The 19,547-nt window shown below is 42.3% G+C and overlaps 1 protein-coding gene across 1 annotated transcript; it reads left to right on the top strand.

The window, feature by feature from the left end:
• Positions 1-363: 363 nt before the first annotated feature.
• Positions 364-15,257, top strand: CBX4 (chromobox 4). The gene is made up of 5 exons (XM_082271960.1): positions 364-570; positions 682-725; positions 6,001-6,066; positions 11,649-11,715; positions 13,397-15,257. Exons 1-5 carry the CDS (start codon positions 502-504, stop codon positions 14,669-14,671), a joined length of 1,521 nt encoding a protein of 506 aa, XP_082128086.1. The 5' UTR covers positions 364-501; the 3' UTR covers positions 14,672-15,257.
• The last annotated feature ends 4,290 nt before the right edge of the window (positions 15,258-19,547 follow it).

The following is a 19,547-nucleotide window of genomic DNA, read 5'->3' as shown; positions in this document are numbered from 1 at the left end:
GTGTTGTGTAGTACTGGGGGGCACACAGGGGTCCCGCCTATCAGGGGCCCCAGGGTTCCCCCCTCGCCCCTATAATCCCGGACACATAATATTACATAGGATCTGAGGCTGATATAATGCAGATAATGCACTGAGTGAGATTATTATCCCCTTAATCTGTGTAATTACTGTGTGTCCCGGATTATAGGGATGAGGTGACACCCTACCCCCCGACCCGTGTCCGTGTCTTTTTAAATCTGATCCGATAAAGATCCGCTCCAGCCATGGCTTCACTCCTCTCCCTTCCCCCATCGTCTTCCAGCGCCGGGGGGCGGGGTCCTCCCGAGCCAGCCCCAATCAGCTCAGGCCGCGGTTGCTCGGTGACAGCTGCAAGGCCCGCCCCCCTGACATTACAGAGCGGACTCCGGCAGGGAAGAGCCAGGAGTGACGGAGGAGTCCCGGGTACATGGACATTGTCACCCCGGGGAGGGAGATCGGCCCACACCACCCACACCGCCAGGCATGGAGCTCCCGGCTGCCGGGGAACATGTCTTCGCTGTGGAGAGCATCGAGAAGAAGAGAGTCCGCAAGGTACGGCCATAGGACCCGGGAGAGAGAGAGGGAGGGGGGAGCCCCCATCATCATCAATGTCATCTCTGATTATCGATTATTGATTAATTATCATTTCTTCTCTTCTCCCAGGGACGAGTGGAATACCTGGTGAAATGGAGGGGATGGTCATCCAAGTAAGTCCTATCATCCTCTACTGAGGATCCCATCATCATACATTCACCCTACATTCACCCACTTCACCCTACATTCACCCACATCACACCCCAAATATTATCATCCTACATTCACCCACTTCACCCTACATTCACCCACATCACACCCCAAATATTATCATCCTACATTCACCCACATCACCCTACATTCACCCACATCACACCCCAAATATTATCATCCTACATTCACCCACATCACCCACATCACCCTACATTCACCCACATCACACCCCAAATATTATCATCCTACATTCACCCACATCACCCACATCACACCCCAAATATTATCATCCTACATTCACCCACATCACCCTACATTCACCCACATCACACCCCAAATATTATCATCCTACATTCACCCACATCACACCCCAACTATTATCATCATCATCATCATCCTACATTCACCCACATCATCCTACATTCACCCACATCACACCCCAACTATTATCATCATCATCATCCTACATTCACCCACATCACCCTACATTCACCCACATCACACCCCAAATATTATCATCCTACATTCACCCACATCACCCACATCACCCTACATTCACCCACATCACACCCCAAATATTATCATCCTACATTCACCCACATCACCCACATCACACCCCAAATATTATCATCCTACATTCACCCACATCACCCTACATTCACCCACATCACACCCCAAATATTATCATCCTACATTCACCCACATCACACCCCAACTATTATCATCATCATCATCATCCTACATTCACCCACATCATCCTACATTCACCCACATCACACCCCAACTATTATCATCATCATCATCCTACATTCACCCACATCATCCTACATTCACCCACATCACACCCCAACTATTATCATCATCATCCTACATTCACCCACATCACCCTACATTCACCCACATGACACCCCAACTATTATAATCCTACATTCACCCACACAATCCTACATTCACCACATCACACCCCAATTATTATCATCATCATCAATATTATCATCATTATTATTACTATCAGCAATATCCATATTATTATTACCTCTATTCTTACTAAAATTCCTATTATCATTATTTACTATTAATATTATAAATATTATCATCATCCTCATTATTATTATTATTATTATTATTATTATTCCTATTAGCACCATGCAGCAGACAGGGGATCAGACGCAGGGAGGGGGATCACACATGGCATGGGGGTCTAACTATTCCATCAGTCTATTATTATTTATATATAGATATTATATTCTCATTCTTCCTCCAGCAGACAGTCAGTCAGTGAGTATGTGGGAGGCATGTCCTCAGATCATACATTGTATCACTATATCTTCCTGTAGATGTTGGCACAGACAGATCCTAGATATGATTTCTTCCTCTGGTGTAGTGTAAGGGGGTGTTGGCACACACAGGTCCTGAGTTGCTCTCTTCTATGTGTAGGATCTCTTCCTCCTCGGATCAGACAGGCAGAGTCGCTGTTAGTCTGGCTGGATATCAGCCCTGTAGGGGGTTGGGAGTTTGCCTTTTGCCAAGGATGGAATGTCTTTTCCTGCCTCTCTTCTCTAGGAGCGCTGGTTATTCCAGCAGCATGTCACCTTACATGGCTTCCCTGTAAATGAGGATCATTAGCCGGGTGCTGACAGTGCGCACATTGCACTCCTCTGTACAATCCAATCAGCATTTATATTTCCATGGATATGGGCTCAGCGGAGTCTAGGGGTGCTGGAGGTATTGATCACTACTTCTTCCCCTCATTTCCTAAAAAAATAGTCTGTATTATAGATCACCCTGTGATTCTACTTCCATCCCAAACATGAAAAATGATTACTCAATGCTCTGGACTCCTTTTATAAAAGATGATCACCTGATCCTTTTGGCTTCTTGTATATTAAAGATGCTAAGTAGATCTCTTAGCTTCTTGACTTTAATCCCCTGGCTTCTTATTTATAAAAGATGGTAGGCAGATCATTTGGCTTATTATATATAGAAAAGATAATACCGTGATCCCCCTAGCATCTTATGTATAACATGTTTATTAGATCCCCTGGCTTATAAAGAAGAGATAATCATGTGATCCCTTGGTGTCTTTTATACAAGATTTTTGCTAGAGCCTTTGGCTTCTTATATGCAAGTGATGATTACTTGATCTCTTGGCTTATTATATCATTTATGGGAGAGGATTACTTGATCCCCTGGTTTCTTAAATATGAAAGGTGATTACTTGATCCCTAGAATTATATTTTATAGGAGATGATTACTTGATGCCCTGGTTTCTAATATATGAAAGGTGATTACTTGATCCCTTGACTTATATATTTCATGGGAGAGGATTACTTGATCTCATAGTTTCTTATATATGAAAGGTGATTACTTAATCCCTTGGCTTATTTTTTATATATATATATATATATATATATATATATATATAATATATATATATATTTGATGATTACTTGATCCCCCTGGTTTCTTATATATGAAAGGTATGAAAGGATATATGAATAAAATTATCCCTTGGCTTCTTCTAATACAAAATGTTTGATCCCTTGGCTTATTATATATATATATATATATATATATATATATATATATATATATATATATATATATATATATATATATATATATATATATATATATATATATATATATATATATTTTATAGGAGATGATTACTTGATCCCCCTAGTTTCTTATATATGAAAGGTGATTACTTGATCCCTTGGCTTCTTCTATATAAAGTGTATGGTTTGAGTTTGGTGGGCCAGTTCAGAACAGGTAGATTGTATAGGTGAAGAAAGGTTTTGGTGATGGAACATACATTATAGAAGAACTTGCTCCCACCCAGCCTAATTTTCTATTTAATCCCCTCTCACTGGGTTGTCCTCAATGAGTATACTCCCCTATCTAGGAAATCCCCTTCCCCCTTCCCCATGATCAGGGAGCTGGCTGTCTCTTCCGGGTTCTTGTAGCTGGCTCCTTGATGACGCGGCCACCAGATCGGCCCTCCTCCTGCTGCTCTGTGGCTGGTGATACCTCCTGGGAAGTCTGACCTAGATATCCCAAGAGGCTGTGGCTGTAGTATACACCGTCCTGGTCTAGTCTAGGGCTGAATTTTAATTTAAAAATAAAAGGTCCTCTTTATTTTGCAGAGGGGATGGTTGCATTAGTGTAAATGGGAGGTTTGGAGTGAAGGCATGCTTTTATACCATTGTCTAGGGCTAGGCCAGGGATCCTCAAACTACGGCCCTCCAGCTGTTGCAGAACTACACATCCCATGAGGCATTGTAAAACTCTGACATTCACAGACATGACTAGGCATGATGGGAATTGTAGTTCCTGGACAACTGGAGGGCCATAGTTTGAAGACCCCTGGGCTAGGCCAATGCTGTACAGTATCCCAACTTTTAAATAGAGCTAGATTGTATTGAGGAAGAAGGACTTTATAGTGAATAGTACATGAATTAATCTTGGCTAGTGCTTTCCAGTGTTGCAGTATTGTAGGCCGATTCAGAAGAGTTCTAGATTGTATGGATGCAGAAGAGTTTATGGCTGGTGATACATTATGCAATTTTCCTTTCGTTTTGTCAAAACCCATATAAAATGAGGTCAACACTTTCAATTTGTATGTAATCAGCCAGACCCATGCAGTGCATAGTTGGAAGGTAAATCTAAAGGAGATTGAATAAGAAAATTGTTTAATATATGGCCATCTTAAATTCTAGTACACACCAGTAGTTTTTTTATTTCAACCTAGTGGGCCAAACAGAAAAAAACTTAAAGAGCTCAGGAGGAGCCGTACTAACAATCTGATGTTAGTACAGCAGTCTCCCCCGCACTGAGCTATTGTGTTCTGACATGGGGACACTGGCCAACGCCACCCAATATTTGACCTGTATGTAGACCCTTTAGAGTGAAGAACTTGATGGAACAGTAATACATTTCATATTGTGCTGTCGAGGCTGGTGCTTTACAATATTTCTATTTTATAGGCCAATTTAGAAGGCTTTTAGGGTTTATGAATGGAGAAGAGGTTTATACTTTATGCCGCAATGGAACACAAATGGATTTTATTTTTTTTTTATATAGGCCAGTACTATCCAATATTTCCATTTTTTTTATAGGCCAATTCAGAAGAGTTCTAGGTTGTATGGATGGAGGTCTATAGTGACTACCACAATGGAACATGAATACTATCCAATATTTCCATTTTATAGGCCAATTCAGAAGAGTTCTAGTTTGTATGGATGGAGGTTTACAGTGAATATCCCGATGGAATATGAATACTATCCAATATTTCCATTTTTTTTTTATAGGCCAATTCAGAAGAGTTCTAGGTTGTATGGATGGAGGTTTCTAGTGAATACCATGATGGAACATGAAAGAATTTTACTTTGTTCAGTCTAGCCTAGTACTATCCAATATCCCAATTTTATAGCTCAGTTTAGAAGAGTTCTAGATAGTACAAATGGAGAAGAGGTTTATACTTAAATAATATGATGGAACAAAAATGGATTTTGCATTGTACAGTCTAGATCAGTGATGGCGAACCTTGGCACCCCCAAAGTTTTGGAACTACATTTCCCATGATGCTCATGCACTCTGCAGTGTAATTGCACATCATGGGAAATGTAGTTCCAAAACATCTGGGGTGCCAAGGTTCACCATCACTGCTCTAGGCCAGGGGTCTTAAAACTATGGCCCTCCAGTTGTTCAGGAACTACAATTCCCATCATGCCTAGTCATGCCAGTGATGGTGAACCTTGGCACCCCAGATGGTTTGGAACTACATTTCCAATGATGCTCAGGCACTCTGTAGTGTATTTGAGTATCATGGGAAATGTAGTTCCAAAACATCTGGGGTGCCAAGGTTCACCATCATTGGTCTAGGCCAGGGGTCTTAAAAACTATGGCCCTCCAGTTGTTCAGGAACTACAATTCCCATCATGCCTAGTCATGTATGTGAATGTCCGAGTTTTACAAGGCCTCATGGGATATGTAGTTCAGCAAAAGCTGGAGGGCCGTAGTTTGAGGATCCCTGGTCTAGGCTATTTCTATCCAGTAACTCCATTTTATAAGCCAATTCAGAAGAGTTGGATGCATGGAGATGAGGTTTATACTGATATGTTGTAGGGTCTAGGCTTGCATCCAATATCCCAGTTTTTTTCTAGGCAAGAAATAAGCTACATTGTGTTTTATATGACGGAACATGACCTCCTCTCATCTTGTACTGTCTAGGTATAACACATGGGAACCAGAAGAAAATATTTTGGACCCTCGACTGTTAGTTGCATTTCAGAACAGGTATGTTTATCACTCAATCTACAAAGACATTTCAGAAAAATGTATATTAGTAAAGAAAAAAACTCAATGTATAACATTGTAACAAGAAGACCTGATGGAGATATGTGTGGTTTTCTGGGGACGTAATCCTGGCTAATACAAAAAAAAAAATGAGGCTGTTTCAAATGAACCAATTAGTTGCCTGGCAGGTGGCCTAGATCTCGGTATCCCAAAGCAATGTTTTGTCCCTTCGGCCATTACAGATTTGTAATTTGACAGAGGTGGGCGTTCCATGACAAGGTTGTTCCTTCCCTCCACCCACTCATGAAAACTCTTGGCTAATTTTGACATTGTGTAAACAGTCTGGAGCGGAGTCTCCCCCAGCCTTAGATTGCATGTAATCTGCTCCATGCATTTTAATGAGATCATTAGCATGCTGCCTGCATCTGTACATCTTAGCATCCAGCATGCTGCTCTATATTTTCTATTAAATGGGTTTAACGTTGCATTTAATATTTATGGAGATAATAAGGTCGGAATGATTCAGGTGCAGCATTGTGAGTTTTAGGAATGCTGCTTCTTCGTGAGTAGGTACCTGAATTTAACCCTAAACGTGCTCCCCTAAGATCCCTTTTATGAAAATGGAAGCCTACAACACTAAGTGCAAACAAGGAGTTAAAAGCACAAAGGTGTCCCCATCATCTCACATTGTTACTGAGTTGCAGATTTGTGTAACATTCGCATAGCTTGGGAATAATCTCATCATCCTGAAGACCAGCTACAGTATACCCATGTAGGAGGTTGGTATGATTAAGACAAACCTGTTCCAGAATGATTCTCCGAGGTCAAACCATGCGTTATTATTCTGTTAACCCTGATGAAGAGCGTTCTGGCGCTCTCAGAAGGCCTTGGTGGTTTCTACTATTAAATAGTTATATCGTTATTGCTTCTTTAGTCCATCTGTGTCTTGGCCAGATGTCTATTCACGGATTCGCTGATCCGAGACGTATGTGCTGGGAATGTTGCCGGTCTTATTCATACCTACTTTCCAATCTGCAAGGGTATCCTGCAGCTGGACTCATTAAGACCTATCCAATACAAGTAGACAGCTCTACATGTGTGCAACCTGGCACCGCCTAAGGCTTCATGCACGCAGATGCTGGAATCTTACGCACACGGATATAAATCCCCCAAATGTGGCCTATACCTTTGTATAGCCATTCATTGATATAGGGGACTGTATGGTGTCTCTGGTGCAGAAATATGCCCCCAATATACAACAGATGTGCTTAACTACTTGCCTACTGTGCACTTAAACCCCCTTCCCATCCAGACCGATTTTTAGCTTTCAGCGCTCTCACACTTTGAATGACAATTGCGCGGTCATGCAACACTGTACCCATATGAAATTTTTATCATTTTTTTTTCACACAAATGGAGCTTTCTTTTGGTGGTATTTAATCACCTCTGGGGTTTTATTTTTTACAAGAAAAAAGACGACAGAAAATTTTGAAAATGAATAAATTTTTCTCCTTCGCTGATGAGGCGGCACTGATAGGCTGCACTGATGGGCACTGATGAGGTGGCACTGATGAGGAGGTACTTGTATGCCGCACTGATGAGCACTGATAGGCGGCACTGAGAGGTGGGCACTGATAGGCGGCACTGATGGGCACTGGCGGATGCTGGGCACTGATAGGCGGCACTGACGGGTGGCACTGATGGACACTGACGGGTGGCACTGATGAGCACTGATGGGCGGCACTGATGAGCACTGATGGGCAGCACCATCAGTGCCCACACTCAGTGCCCATAGTGCTGCCAGTCAGTGCTCATCAGTGCCTAGATGAGCAGGCACTGATGGGCACTGACTGGCAGCACTATGGGCACTGATGGCGGGCACTGATGGTGGGCACTTTGTGTATGTTTTTTACCTTGTGTAATCAGGGCACTGGTGATCAGAAGAGGGAAATAGCTGCAAAGGATGGGCCAACTCAAGATTGAACCCTACGGACTAAGACTGGGATACCATCAAAGTTCATGTGTGTGTAAAGGCAGGCGTCCCAATACTTTTGTCAATATAGTGTATGTGAACATGGCCTTAATAAATCAACTCCAGTGTGTGCAGGCAGCATTTAGACAATCAACAAGAGTCTATTGATTGATGCCAGCGGCGACCCATGTGCGTTCATGTGAACATAGGCTTACAACTGCACACAGTGCGACTTTGGCTTTTTTTATTTCTGTTTTTTATGACATACATGTCTGGATACTGCATAGGAGTGGAGCTGCCCCTTTCCATGTGACGGATATTACAAACCATGAATTTGCTTTCCTTGCTGTGTGTGTGTGTGTGTGTGTGTATGTGTGTGTGTATGTATATATATATATATATATATATATATATATATATATATATATATATATATATATATATATATTAAATTTATATTATTATTATTATTTATTTTATTATTATTTATTTTATTATTATTTATTTTATTATTATTTATTTTATTATTTTTTTTTAAAAAAAAATATAATAATAATAATATTTGGCTTTGATATTTTTAAGGGCTTATTTGCTGCCACCAGCATGTATATAGATCTTTAGGAACTATGGTGTTTTATGATGTAATGTGTGCGACAAATGTTCTCCATTAATTGCTGCATCCTTTCAGTGGTTCCAAATATGTCAAATGTAGGAAGTTTGGATTTGATGTAAATGATGGTGGGGCATGGAGACATCCCCAAGAGATTAAGGGTGTAGTGCAATCTGCCTTGTACATTACATCAGATTTTGTTTTTGCCCTGTATCAGCATCAGTTTTCCCAGAGCATAGCAACATCATTATACTAAGATATGCAAGGCAGTCTTATCCAGACAATATCCTACACAATAAATAGGAATTTTAAGCAGTATCCATTTATAGCCTCTACTCTAGTTGTAAAATCCAACAGATCTGTGCAGGTTGTTGTGAAAGGCAGCAGAAAAATCAACCTTGTATGATCATATCTCAAACCTCTAGCAGTTCTAGGGTTCAGTGCTTGTTTTGTATTGTATTGGGGTATTGGAATAACGTGAAGTACATGCCCTCTTCCTCACTCTAGACTAGCATTTGGCAAGGTCGCATTCGGAGGTGGTACTATATGACAGGGGGTATCATTTTTGCTTTTAGGTATAACTTTTACAACCTGCCTTTGCATTCGGGGGGGGGGGGGGGGGGGCTGCAAGCTTAACTGCCTATTTTTACTGTGCCCCAATTGCAAGTATAAACGAGTCCTTAGTGAAACTATCCTCCCGTCATACAAATTCTAAATAAAAGTATGTGAAGAAAAGTTAAATATTTGCACTTTTTTGCTTATTTCACCTTTATTGCTGTAGTGCAGGATAGAAAATGAATCTCACTAGGTGTTGTATTTGTCACCCCCCCCCCCCCCTTCCTCTATTGCCTCATGAATAGCATATGGAGGAAATACAAAACCAAGATAGTTGGAGTCATGTGACCAGGTAATGTCTAAAGTGCCCTAAGACCTACAAGGACAGTCAGGCGTTAGCTATTGGGCCCATGTACAGTTTTGGCTCATGTGCATGGAGGGGGAGGAGATGAGCATTGCTGCAAGGCTTTCTGATTCTACTTCTTTAAGGGGTGCAGGTAAAATCAGGCTGTGGCTGATATCTAACCTCCCAAATGCTGGACAGGTGTGGTCAGGGTTCCCATATACATTAGATTGTCTGTCTGTCTGTCTGTCTGGCAAAAAATGACTAAATTGGGTAACTGTCTTGTCCTGTCTATGGTATCTACACTCCTGGCAGCAGTACTGATGGGAACAAGGTGTCAGATATTTCACACTCTGCAGATGCTTATTTTTTTCTTTCTGCCTATCCAAAATGAATTTTTTGTTGTTAGGAAGAACTGATGGGCATCCAACCACCACAAAATATATGTAATGATTTTTGTGTGTATGTGTGTGTATATATGTGTATGTATGTATATGTAATATATATGCATACCCCACTTTTAACCACCCCCCGTCCGCGCTACAGCCTATATACGGCTGCAGCGCGGACTCGAATTTTCGGGAGGCCGTTTTTAAACGGCCTCCCAGTGACACGCCCCCAGCGCGCTCCCGCGAGCGCGCTGCAGGGAAAATCTGTGTCGGCCGTGTCCCTTGGACACGGCCGATTACAGATCGTGGTGAATGGCCAATCACAGCGGCCATTCACCACGTGATCTGGCCGTCCAATGAGCGATGATCTCATATGTAAACATATGAGATCATCTCTCATCGCCGGCGCTCCTTCCTCACACGGAGCCTGCAGTGTGAGGAAGGAGGGGGAGCCGTCAGCCGCCTGGGACACACAGCGATGTAATCAGGGCACCGATCACCAGTGCCCTGATTACTGCAAGGTAAAAACACACACACAGTGCCCCCCCATCAGTGCCCACAGTGCCCGCCATCAGTGCCCCCCATCAATGCCCACAATCAGTGCCCATAGTGCTGCTAGTCAGTGCCCATCAGTGCCTGCTCATCTAGGCACTGATGAGCACTGACTGGCAGCACTATGGGCACTGAGTGTGGGCACTGATGGTGCTGCCCATCAGTGCCGCTCATCAGTGCCACCCGTCAGTGTCCAGTGCCATCCGCCAGTGCCCATCAGTGCCGCCTCTCAGTGCCCAGCAGTGCCGCCTCTCAGTGCCCAGCAGTGCCGCCTATCAGTGCTCATCAGTGCCGCCTCTCAGTGCCGCCTCTCAGTGCTCATCAGTGCGGCATATTAGTACCTCCTCATCAGTGCCCATAAGTGCCACCTCATCAGTGCCCATAAGTGCCACCTCATCAGTGCCCATAAGTGCCACCTCATCAGTGCCCATCAGTGCAGCCTATCAGTGCCCATCAGTGCCGCCTCATCAGCGCACATCAGTGAAGGAGAAAAATTTATTTTCAAAATTTACTCGCAGAAAATAAGAAACTTTTTTTTTTTTTTCAAAATTTTTTGTCTTTATTCTTTTTTTTTTTTTTTTGTAAAAAATAAAAAACCCAGAGATGATTAAATACCACCAAAAGAAAGCTCTATTTGTGTGAAAAAAAATGATAAAAATTTCATATGGGTACAGTGTAGCATGACCGCGCAATTGTCATTCAAAGTGTGACAGCGCTGAAAATTGGCCTGGATGGGAAGGGTGTTTAAGTGCACAGAAGGCAAGTGGTTAAGTAAACAATGGAACCAGAGTAAAACGAGAATGTACTTAAAGGGAAGTGTATGTAAAATGAGTGTACGTAAAGCAGGGTGTGCCTGTATGTGTATTTGTGTGTGTTTTAGTATGCTACCCATAAAAGCATTGGGGTTGATTTAATAAAACTGGATTGCAAAAACTGGTGCAGCTCTGCATAGAAACCAATTGGCTTCCTAGGTTTTATTGTCAAAGCTTAATTGAACAAGCTGAAGCTTATTGGCTACAATGCACAGCAGCACCAGATTTAGGACTTTATAGTTTTAGTAATTCAACCCCACTACGTCAAATGTAAGAATGTGAAATCATCCAGCTTGTGCCTATGAATCCCTTTTGACCACCTTCACTTTATTGTCCCTCTTCTATATAGAGAACGACAAGAACAGATTATGGGGTACCGAAAACGTGGACCTAAACCAAAGCACCATATTCTCTCGGTAAGTTAAAGCTGAAGTTATTTTGTTCTCTCTGGTCACACTTTTCCCCTCCCATCAACATGCCAATGGCGTTTTGATAAATACAACTTTTCCATATTTATTACCTTTGCTTATTTTAGTCCCAGTGATGTTATCACTGGGTTTCCTTGCTTCTCTATGGAATGCAGGTAGATCATGAAAAAGAAAACATGTAAACTGCGCTATTGGTATGAACAGTGCTACATAAAGGGTCAAAGCTGTTTATAAGGACTTTTTTTCTTGTATACACACATATATATATTCATGTATGTCTCTCCCTTTTTATACATGTGGACATTAGCGCAACATTTCCGGATTCCAGATCATAACTTGTGGCAGGGGCCACCAGGGTGTTGTAGATGGCTTCCTGAAAACATCACAGCACCCCAACATAGAACTCCTGTCAAGAGCCCACAGTCCTGATGCAAGCAATAGACTGGCCCTTGGGAGGGGTTATGCTAATATCAAAATACCTTGATAGGTTAAAGCGGAGTTCCACCCTGGGACTTTTTTTTTTTTTAAATAAAAATACCCCCCGGGACAGTCAGGGCTAGTACATTCCACAATGGATAGCCTCTGATCTGTCCCGGGTTGCACTTACCTTTTAGGAGAAATACTTACCTTGAAAAAGTATTGTCCAGCGCTGCCATCTCAGGTGTGGGCAGCTTGAAGCCAGCGCGATCCTCTTCTGCGTCCTCTTCCGTCTTCTTCGGTCCCACGATGCACTGCACTGGCCCCGCCGTCACATCCGGTGCGCGCGCGTCATCCCTCCACAGCTTCTGGGCATGCCCAGAAGCTGTTTAGAAGGGAATGACGCGCGCACACCGGAACTGACGTCGGGGCCGGTGCAGGCGCATTGATTCCTGGGAGCGATGACGTTCAGCTCCCAGGAATCATTGCAAAGCCAGGAAGTGACGACGGGCCGCGGCCGCCGAGGGGAGGAAGAAGGAAGTAAGGTAAGTATATTTTCTTCTCTACGAGGTAAGTAAAAAAAAAAAAAAAAAAAATGCGATTATCAATTTGTTTTTCAGGTGACCCGGAGCGAGAAGATGGAGGTAAGTATCATTTTAGGGTGGAACTCCACTTTAATGTCAGTCTGCAGGGGTGGGCCTTCCTAGGCAGACTGCATTTGCATGCATAATGCCCATATGTGTTGGGTAAAAAAGTAGGAGTTTTTTTTAGGCTTCAGAGGAGTTCAGATTGCGCTGCGTAAACTGTCGGCGCTATATAAATCCTATATAATAATAATGAGCCTATTGATTAGGCAAAATTGGGTGACTTCCTAATATTTAATTTGCTCTATGCAGATACTGCCAGATGTAGTTATTTGGGTGGCATTGCAATCAGATGGGTATAAAAACTTTTGATTGTTGTAGTTTCCCAATGATAAATCAGCACTCTCTTGCCTCTCTCTCATTCTACTTGATTGACAGTTCATGTTTAGGGAAGTGCTTATCTAACCTCTGGTCTACTCCATTGCGGAGGTCAGGTGACTAACCACCATAGTATTCTGTTCCAGTAGTTTCTTTAGCTAAGGTAAGTATTTTAGGATCCCTGTTACTGATTATGTGTTAAGGGAGTGGGGGATCTTAGTGTTACCTCATTTTTATATGGCTTGTGTGTGTGTGTGTATATATAATTAAAGCTTTCTATTTTATCTCAGGTGCCATCATTTGCTCGTCGTTCCAGTTTGTTGAGTGGCCTTCAGGATACTACTGTGGACAGCCATACTAAGCTGGATATGACATCCATAGCAAAGAGCCAGCCTTACCAGTATCAATTGAATAGTAAAAAACACCACCAATATCAGCCGTATGTCAGTGATCACTCTGAAAAGCACCACACGAGTAACAAAAGAAAATATTACTATCAACTGAATAGCAAGAAACATCATCATTACCAACCAGACCCCAAGATGTATGACCAATATCCCTCAGGGAAGGATTCTCAGAACTCTTCCGATCAAAGCAGACATAGGGAGTCCTGGACTCAAAGCCGGCCTATTGAGTTAGAGGCTCCTGCAAAGAATGGCATAGGACTAGCTTTAAATGGCTTGGACAAAAATCTCTCTAGCGGAGCTCCCACAAGCACAGTTAAAGAAGTGTCTGGAAATGGAGTTGGGGGCAAAATGAAAATTGTGAAAAATAAAAACAAGAATGGGAGAATTGTCATAGTTATGAGTAAGTATATGGAGAACGGTATGCAGTCTGTGAAAATTAAGTCTGCGGAGGAGGAATGTGAAACCGAGCCTGGAAGGACAGTGGCCACAAAGGTCACCTGCAATGGTGACAGGACTTGTAACGTGGTTGAAGAAAAACAAGAGAGCTGGAAAAACAGAGTGGAGTCCAAAATCACAATAAATGAGAAGAAAGGGTGTGGAGACCAGAAGACCGCTCCTCTGGCTGGCCTCCGGAGAACCTATTCTAGTGCTGAATCTGTTCTCAACCAGCCCTTGCCACTCACCACCAAGGAGGACAAAACCACATGGACAAATGGGAACAGTTTATCCTGTAATAAAGAGTCCCCTAAGGAAGTTGTATATATTAACCCTAGAAAGAGGTGCTTGGCTGAGATGGCAGGTGTTGGAGATGCCTCCAAAAAAGTACTTCCTTCGCGAAGCATTAGCGCTCCCGGTAGACTGGAGAACCAGGGTGGTGGTCAGAGCATTTTGCCCGTTTCCCCACAAGAGCCAGACATCATTCTCTTAGACTCTGATTTGGATGAACCCATAGACTTGCGATGTGTGAAGTCCAGGTGTAACAGCCACCAAGAGATCACAAACCATGTTCAAGTGACTGAAGAATCCCAGGCCAGTGAACCAGATGATGCCAAGGAGGAACCAAGGACCGTATTCAAACCTTTTTTTGGAAATATTGTGATTACAGATGTAACAGCCAACTGTCTTACTGTTACTTTCAAGGAGTATATAACCGTTTGACAGAACTTGGAGTAATTAAAAATGTAATTCAGGGATAACAACAGTTGGGGAAAAATCAGATTTGTTTACTTTTTTCATTTAAAGCCTTTAGAATTTTTGAAGCCTTTAAAAGCACTTAATAGCTAAACAGCCTGTATGAGTGTTTTATCTGCAGGCATTCCCCCCCCCCCTCCCTGGTAATCAAACCGTTGTCAATGGTAACCATGTAAGTTGTATATTTATTAGTATTTATATGTGTAGATTTATTCAAGCTTTGCATTGTTAATAGCTATAATTTTTTTGTGAAATGCAACTTTGATGTAACTATTTTGCTGCCAGAATTGACAAAGTTCACACTGAATTTAACCTGATATATAAAAATTTGTATATTTATGGTGTATTGTTAATATGCAAAAAAAAGATTAAATCCAGAGCTGCTAATAGATTTTTTTTTTTAATGCTTCCGGTAGCTGCTTGTATGTAAATATTTAATGAGAAAAAGATATGTAAGCAGCATGAGTTATTCCTGGGCTTGTGTAGAAGTCTGTAGCCTTAGTTAGGTGCTAAATGATATTGTGCAATAATAAAAATGGAATTGAATAATGAAGAGCTGTGGCAGCTGTCTTCAGTATTTCAGCAGCAGGGTTTAACATACAACTTTTGGTGCCTGTACTGCTGCATGGGGTTCTACATGGAAGGCAGCAGATGGCAAGGATGGGGACTTCACTTCCACTGCTAATCTCATGGATCTTTTAGTAGTGGGACTGTCCTCTTATGAGGTGGCTTAAAGAAGATCTAGTACAGTCAGGTCCATAAATATCGGGACATCAACACAAATCTAATCTTTTTGGCTCTACACCACCACAATGGATTTGAAATGAAACAACAAGATGTGCTTTAACTGCAGACTTTCAGCTTTAATTTGAGGATATTTACATCCAAATCGGGTGAACGGTGTAGGAATTACAACAGTTTGTATATGTGCCTCCCACTTTTTAAGGGACCAAAAGTAATGGGACAATTGGCTGCTCAGCTGTTCCATGGCCAGGTGTGTGTTATTCCCTCATTATCCCATTTACAAGGAGCAGATAAAAGGTCCAGAGTTCATTTTAAGTGTGCTATTTGCATTTGGAATCTGTTGCTGTCAACTCTCAATATGAGATTCAAAGAGCTGTCACTATCAGTAAAGCAAGCCATCATTAGGCTGAAAAACAAAACAAACCCATCAGAGAGATAGCAAAAACATTAGGTGTGGCTAAATCAAATGTTTGGAACATCATTTAAAAGAAAGAACGCACCGGTGAGCTCAGCAACACCAAAAGACCTGGAAGACCATGGAAAACAACTGTAGTGGATGACCGAAGAATTCTTTCCCTGGTGAAGAAAACACCCTTCACAACAGTTGGCCAGATCAAGAACACTCTCCAGGAGGTAGGTGTATGTGTGTCAAAGTCAACAATCAAGAGAAGACTTCACCAGAGTGAATACAGAGGGTTCACCACAAGATGTAAACCATTGGTGAGCCTCAAAAACAGGAAGGCCAGATTAGAGATTGCCAAACAACATCTAAAAAAGCCTTCACATTTCTGGAACAACATCCTATGGACAGATGAGACCAAGATCAACTTGTACCAGAGTGATGGGAAGAGAAGAGTATGGAGAAGGAAAGGAACTGCTCATGATCCAAAGCATACCACCTCATCAGTGAAGCATGGTGGTGGTAGTGTCATGGCGTGGGCATGTATGGCTGCCAATGGAACTGGTTCTCTTGTATTTATTGATGATGTGACTGCTGACAAAAGCAGCATGATGAATTCTGAAGTGTTTCGGGCAATATTATCTGCTCATATTCAGCCAAATGCTTCAGAACTCATTGGACGGCGCTTCACAGTGCAGATGGACAACGACCCGAAGCATACTGCAAAAGCAACCAAAGAGTTTTTTTAATGGAAAGAAGTTGAATGTTATGCAATGGCCAAGTCAACCACCTGACCTGAATCCGATTGAGCATGCATTTCACTTGCTGAAGACAAAACTGAAGGGAAAATGCCCCAAGAACAAGCAGGAACTGAAGACAGTTACAGTAGAGGCCTGGCAGAGCATCACCAGGGATGAAACCCAGCGTCTGGTGATGTCTATGCGTTCCAGACTTCAGGCTGTAATTGACTGCAAAGGATTTGCAACCAAGTATTAAAAAGTGAAAGTTTGATTTATGATTGTTAATCTGTCCCATTACTTTTGGTCCCTTTAAAAAGTGGGAGGCACATATAAAAACTGTTGTAATTCCTACACTGTTCACCTGATTTGGGTGTAAATACCCTCAAATTAAAGCTGAAAGTCTGCAGCTAAAGCACATCTTTGTTTGTTTCATTTCAAATCAATTGTGGGGGTGTATAGAGCCAAAAATATTAGAATTGTGTCTGTCCCAATATTTATGGACCTGACTGTATATTTTTTAATGTTCTGTCCCCTGCAAGACAAAAAACATATACTATTTTGTCCTGTGTTAGGTGCTTATTAACCATAGCTTGACCCTCTCCCCTCCTGCCAATCTGACAAAAGATAGGAAGGAGATGGACACTTCATAACAGCAGCTTGGCTCATGTGTGAGTACTTTCCCTAGTTAAGTAGTGGCAAGAAGAATGCAGAGGGAGGGTGGATGTGTCAGCTTCTGCATTCCTCCTGCCGCTACTTGTCTCAGGAAAAAGCTCAGAGTTGAGACAAGTTGACGTTGCAAAGCATCTGTCTCCTTTCCAGCTGTTGTCAGATCCGCACAGCAGGAGGGGGGAGGGTGCAGATGGGACCTCAAAGCTAGGGTTAGGAAGCACCTATCAACATGGGACAATGTACTACATGTAGTTTGTTCTATATGGGACAGAAAAGTGTGTGTAATATAAACATATGCACCGTATCTCACAAAAGTGAGTACACCCCTCACATTTTTGTAAATATTTTATTATATCTTTTCATGTAACAACACTAAAGAAATGACACTTTGCAAGTGTACAGCTTGTATAACAGTGTAAATTTGCTGTCCTCTCAAAATATCTCAACACAGCCATTAATGTCTAAACCACTGGCAACAAAAGTGAGTATATCTCTAAGTGAAAATGTCCAAATTGGGCCCAATTAGCCATTTTCCCTCCCCGGTGTCATGTGACTTGTTAGTGTTACAAGGTATCGGGTGTGAATGGGGAGCAGGTGTGTTAAATTTGGTGTTATCGCTCTTACGCTCTCATACTGGAAGTTCAACATGGCACCTCAAGCAAAAGAACTTTTTGAGGATCTGCAAAAAAAGAATTGTTGCTCTACATAAAGATGGCCTAGGCTAAAAGAAGATTGCCAAGACCATGAAACTGAGCTGCAGCACGGTGGCCAAGACCATACAGCGGTTTAACAGGACAGGTTCCACTCAGAACAGGCCTCGCTATGGTTGACCAAAGAAGTTGACTGCACGTGCTCAGCGCCATATCCAGAGGTTGTCTTTGGAAAATAGACCAATGAGTGCTGCCAGCATTGCTGCAGAGGTTTAAGGGATGGGGGGGTCAGTCTGTCAGTGTTCAAACCATACGCCACACACTGTGTCAAATTGATAAGCATCTCTGTCGCCCCCAGAAAGAAGCCTTTTCTAAAGAGGATGCACAAGAAAGCCCGCAAATAGTTTTCTGAAGACAAACAGACTAAAGCCTCGTCTAAAGCACTATACTAACGATCTGAAAATCAGGAGATTGTTTGTCAGTCTAAATTTACTTCCGATTTTGTACGGGCCTTAAGGACATGGATTACTGGAACCATGTCCTGTGGTCTGATGAGACCAATATAAACTTATTTGGTTCAGATGGTGTCAAGCGTGTGTGGTGGCAACCAGGTGAGGAGTACAAAGACAAGTGTGTCTTGCCTACAGTCAAGCATGGTGGTGGGAGTGTCATGGTCTGGGACTGCCGGCACTGGGGAGCTACAGTTCATTGAGGGAACCATGAATGCCAACATGTACTGTGACATACTGAAGCAGAGCGTGATCCCCTCCCTTCAGAGACTGGGCTGCAGGGCAGTATTCCAACATGATAACGACCCCAAACACCTCCAAGACGACCACTGCCTTGCTAAAGAAGCTGAGGGTAAAGGTGATGGACTGGCCAAGCATGTCTCCAGACCTAAACCCTATTGAGCATCTGTGGGGCATCCTCAAAAGAAAGGTGGAGGAGCGAAGGTCTCTAACATCCACCAGCTCTGTGATGTCATCATGGAGGAGGGGAAGAGGACTCCAGTGGCAACCTGTGAATCTCTGGTAAACTCCATGCCCAAGAGGGTAAAGGCAGTGCTGTAAAATAATGGTGGCCACACAAAATATTGACACTTTGGGCCCAATTTTGACATTTTCACTTAGGGTTGTACTCACTTTTGTTGCCAGTGGTTTAGACATTAATGGCTGTGTGTTGAGTTTGAGGGGACAGCAAATTTACACTGTTATACAAGCTGTACACTCACTACTTTACATTGTAGCAACGTGTCATTTCTTCAGTGTTGTCACATGAAAAGATAGAATAAAATATTTACAAAAATGTGAGGGGTGTACTCACTTTTGTGAGATACTGTGTGTATATATATATATATATATATATATATATATATATATAATAAACTCTGTGCAGAAATCCAAATGTGTGGGTCTTAATTTAATTATTTACTCCCCAAGTTTGACCCTTTTTACTCCCCTAAAGGATCTTGGAAATGGTCAATGTGCAAAAAAAAAAAAAGTTATTTTCCATTGTCAATTGGCGCTTTGCTTGCTTGGACAATAAACAAGCAGTAGCACACTGATGGGGTCCTCCTGTGCTCCTTCAGCCAGATCCCAATGTAAATGACATGGGTAACTATAACCTCTTATGACAGATTT

Source organism: Pelophylax lessonae, assembly GCF_965119305.1.
Source record: "Pelophylax lessonae genome assembly, chromosome: 11".
In the NCBI taxonomy this organism is placed as follows: domain Eukaryota; kingdom Metazoa; phylum Chordata; class Amphibia; order Anura; family Ranidae; genus Pelophylax; species Pelophylax lessonae.
Note: the sequence above shows the minus strand (reverse complement) of the source record. Positions and strands in the feature narration are given on the sequence as shown.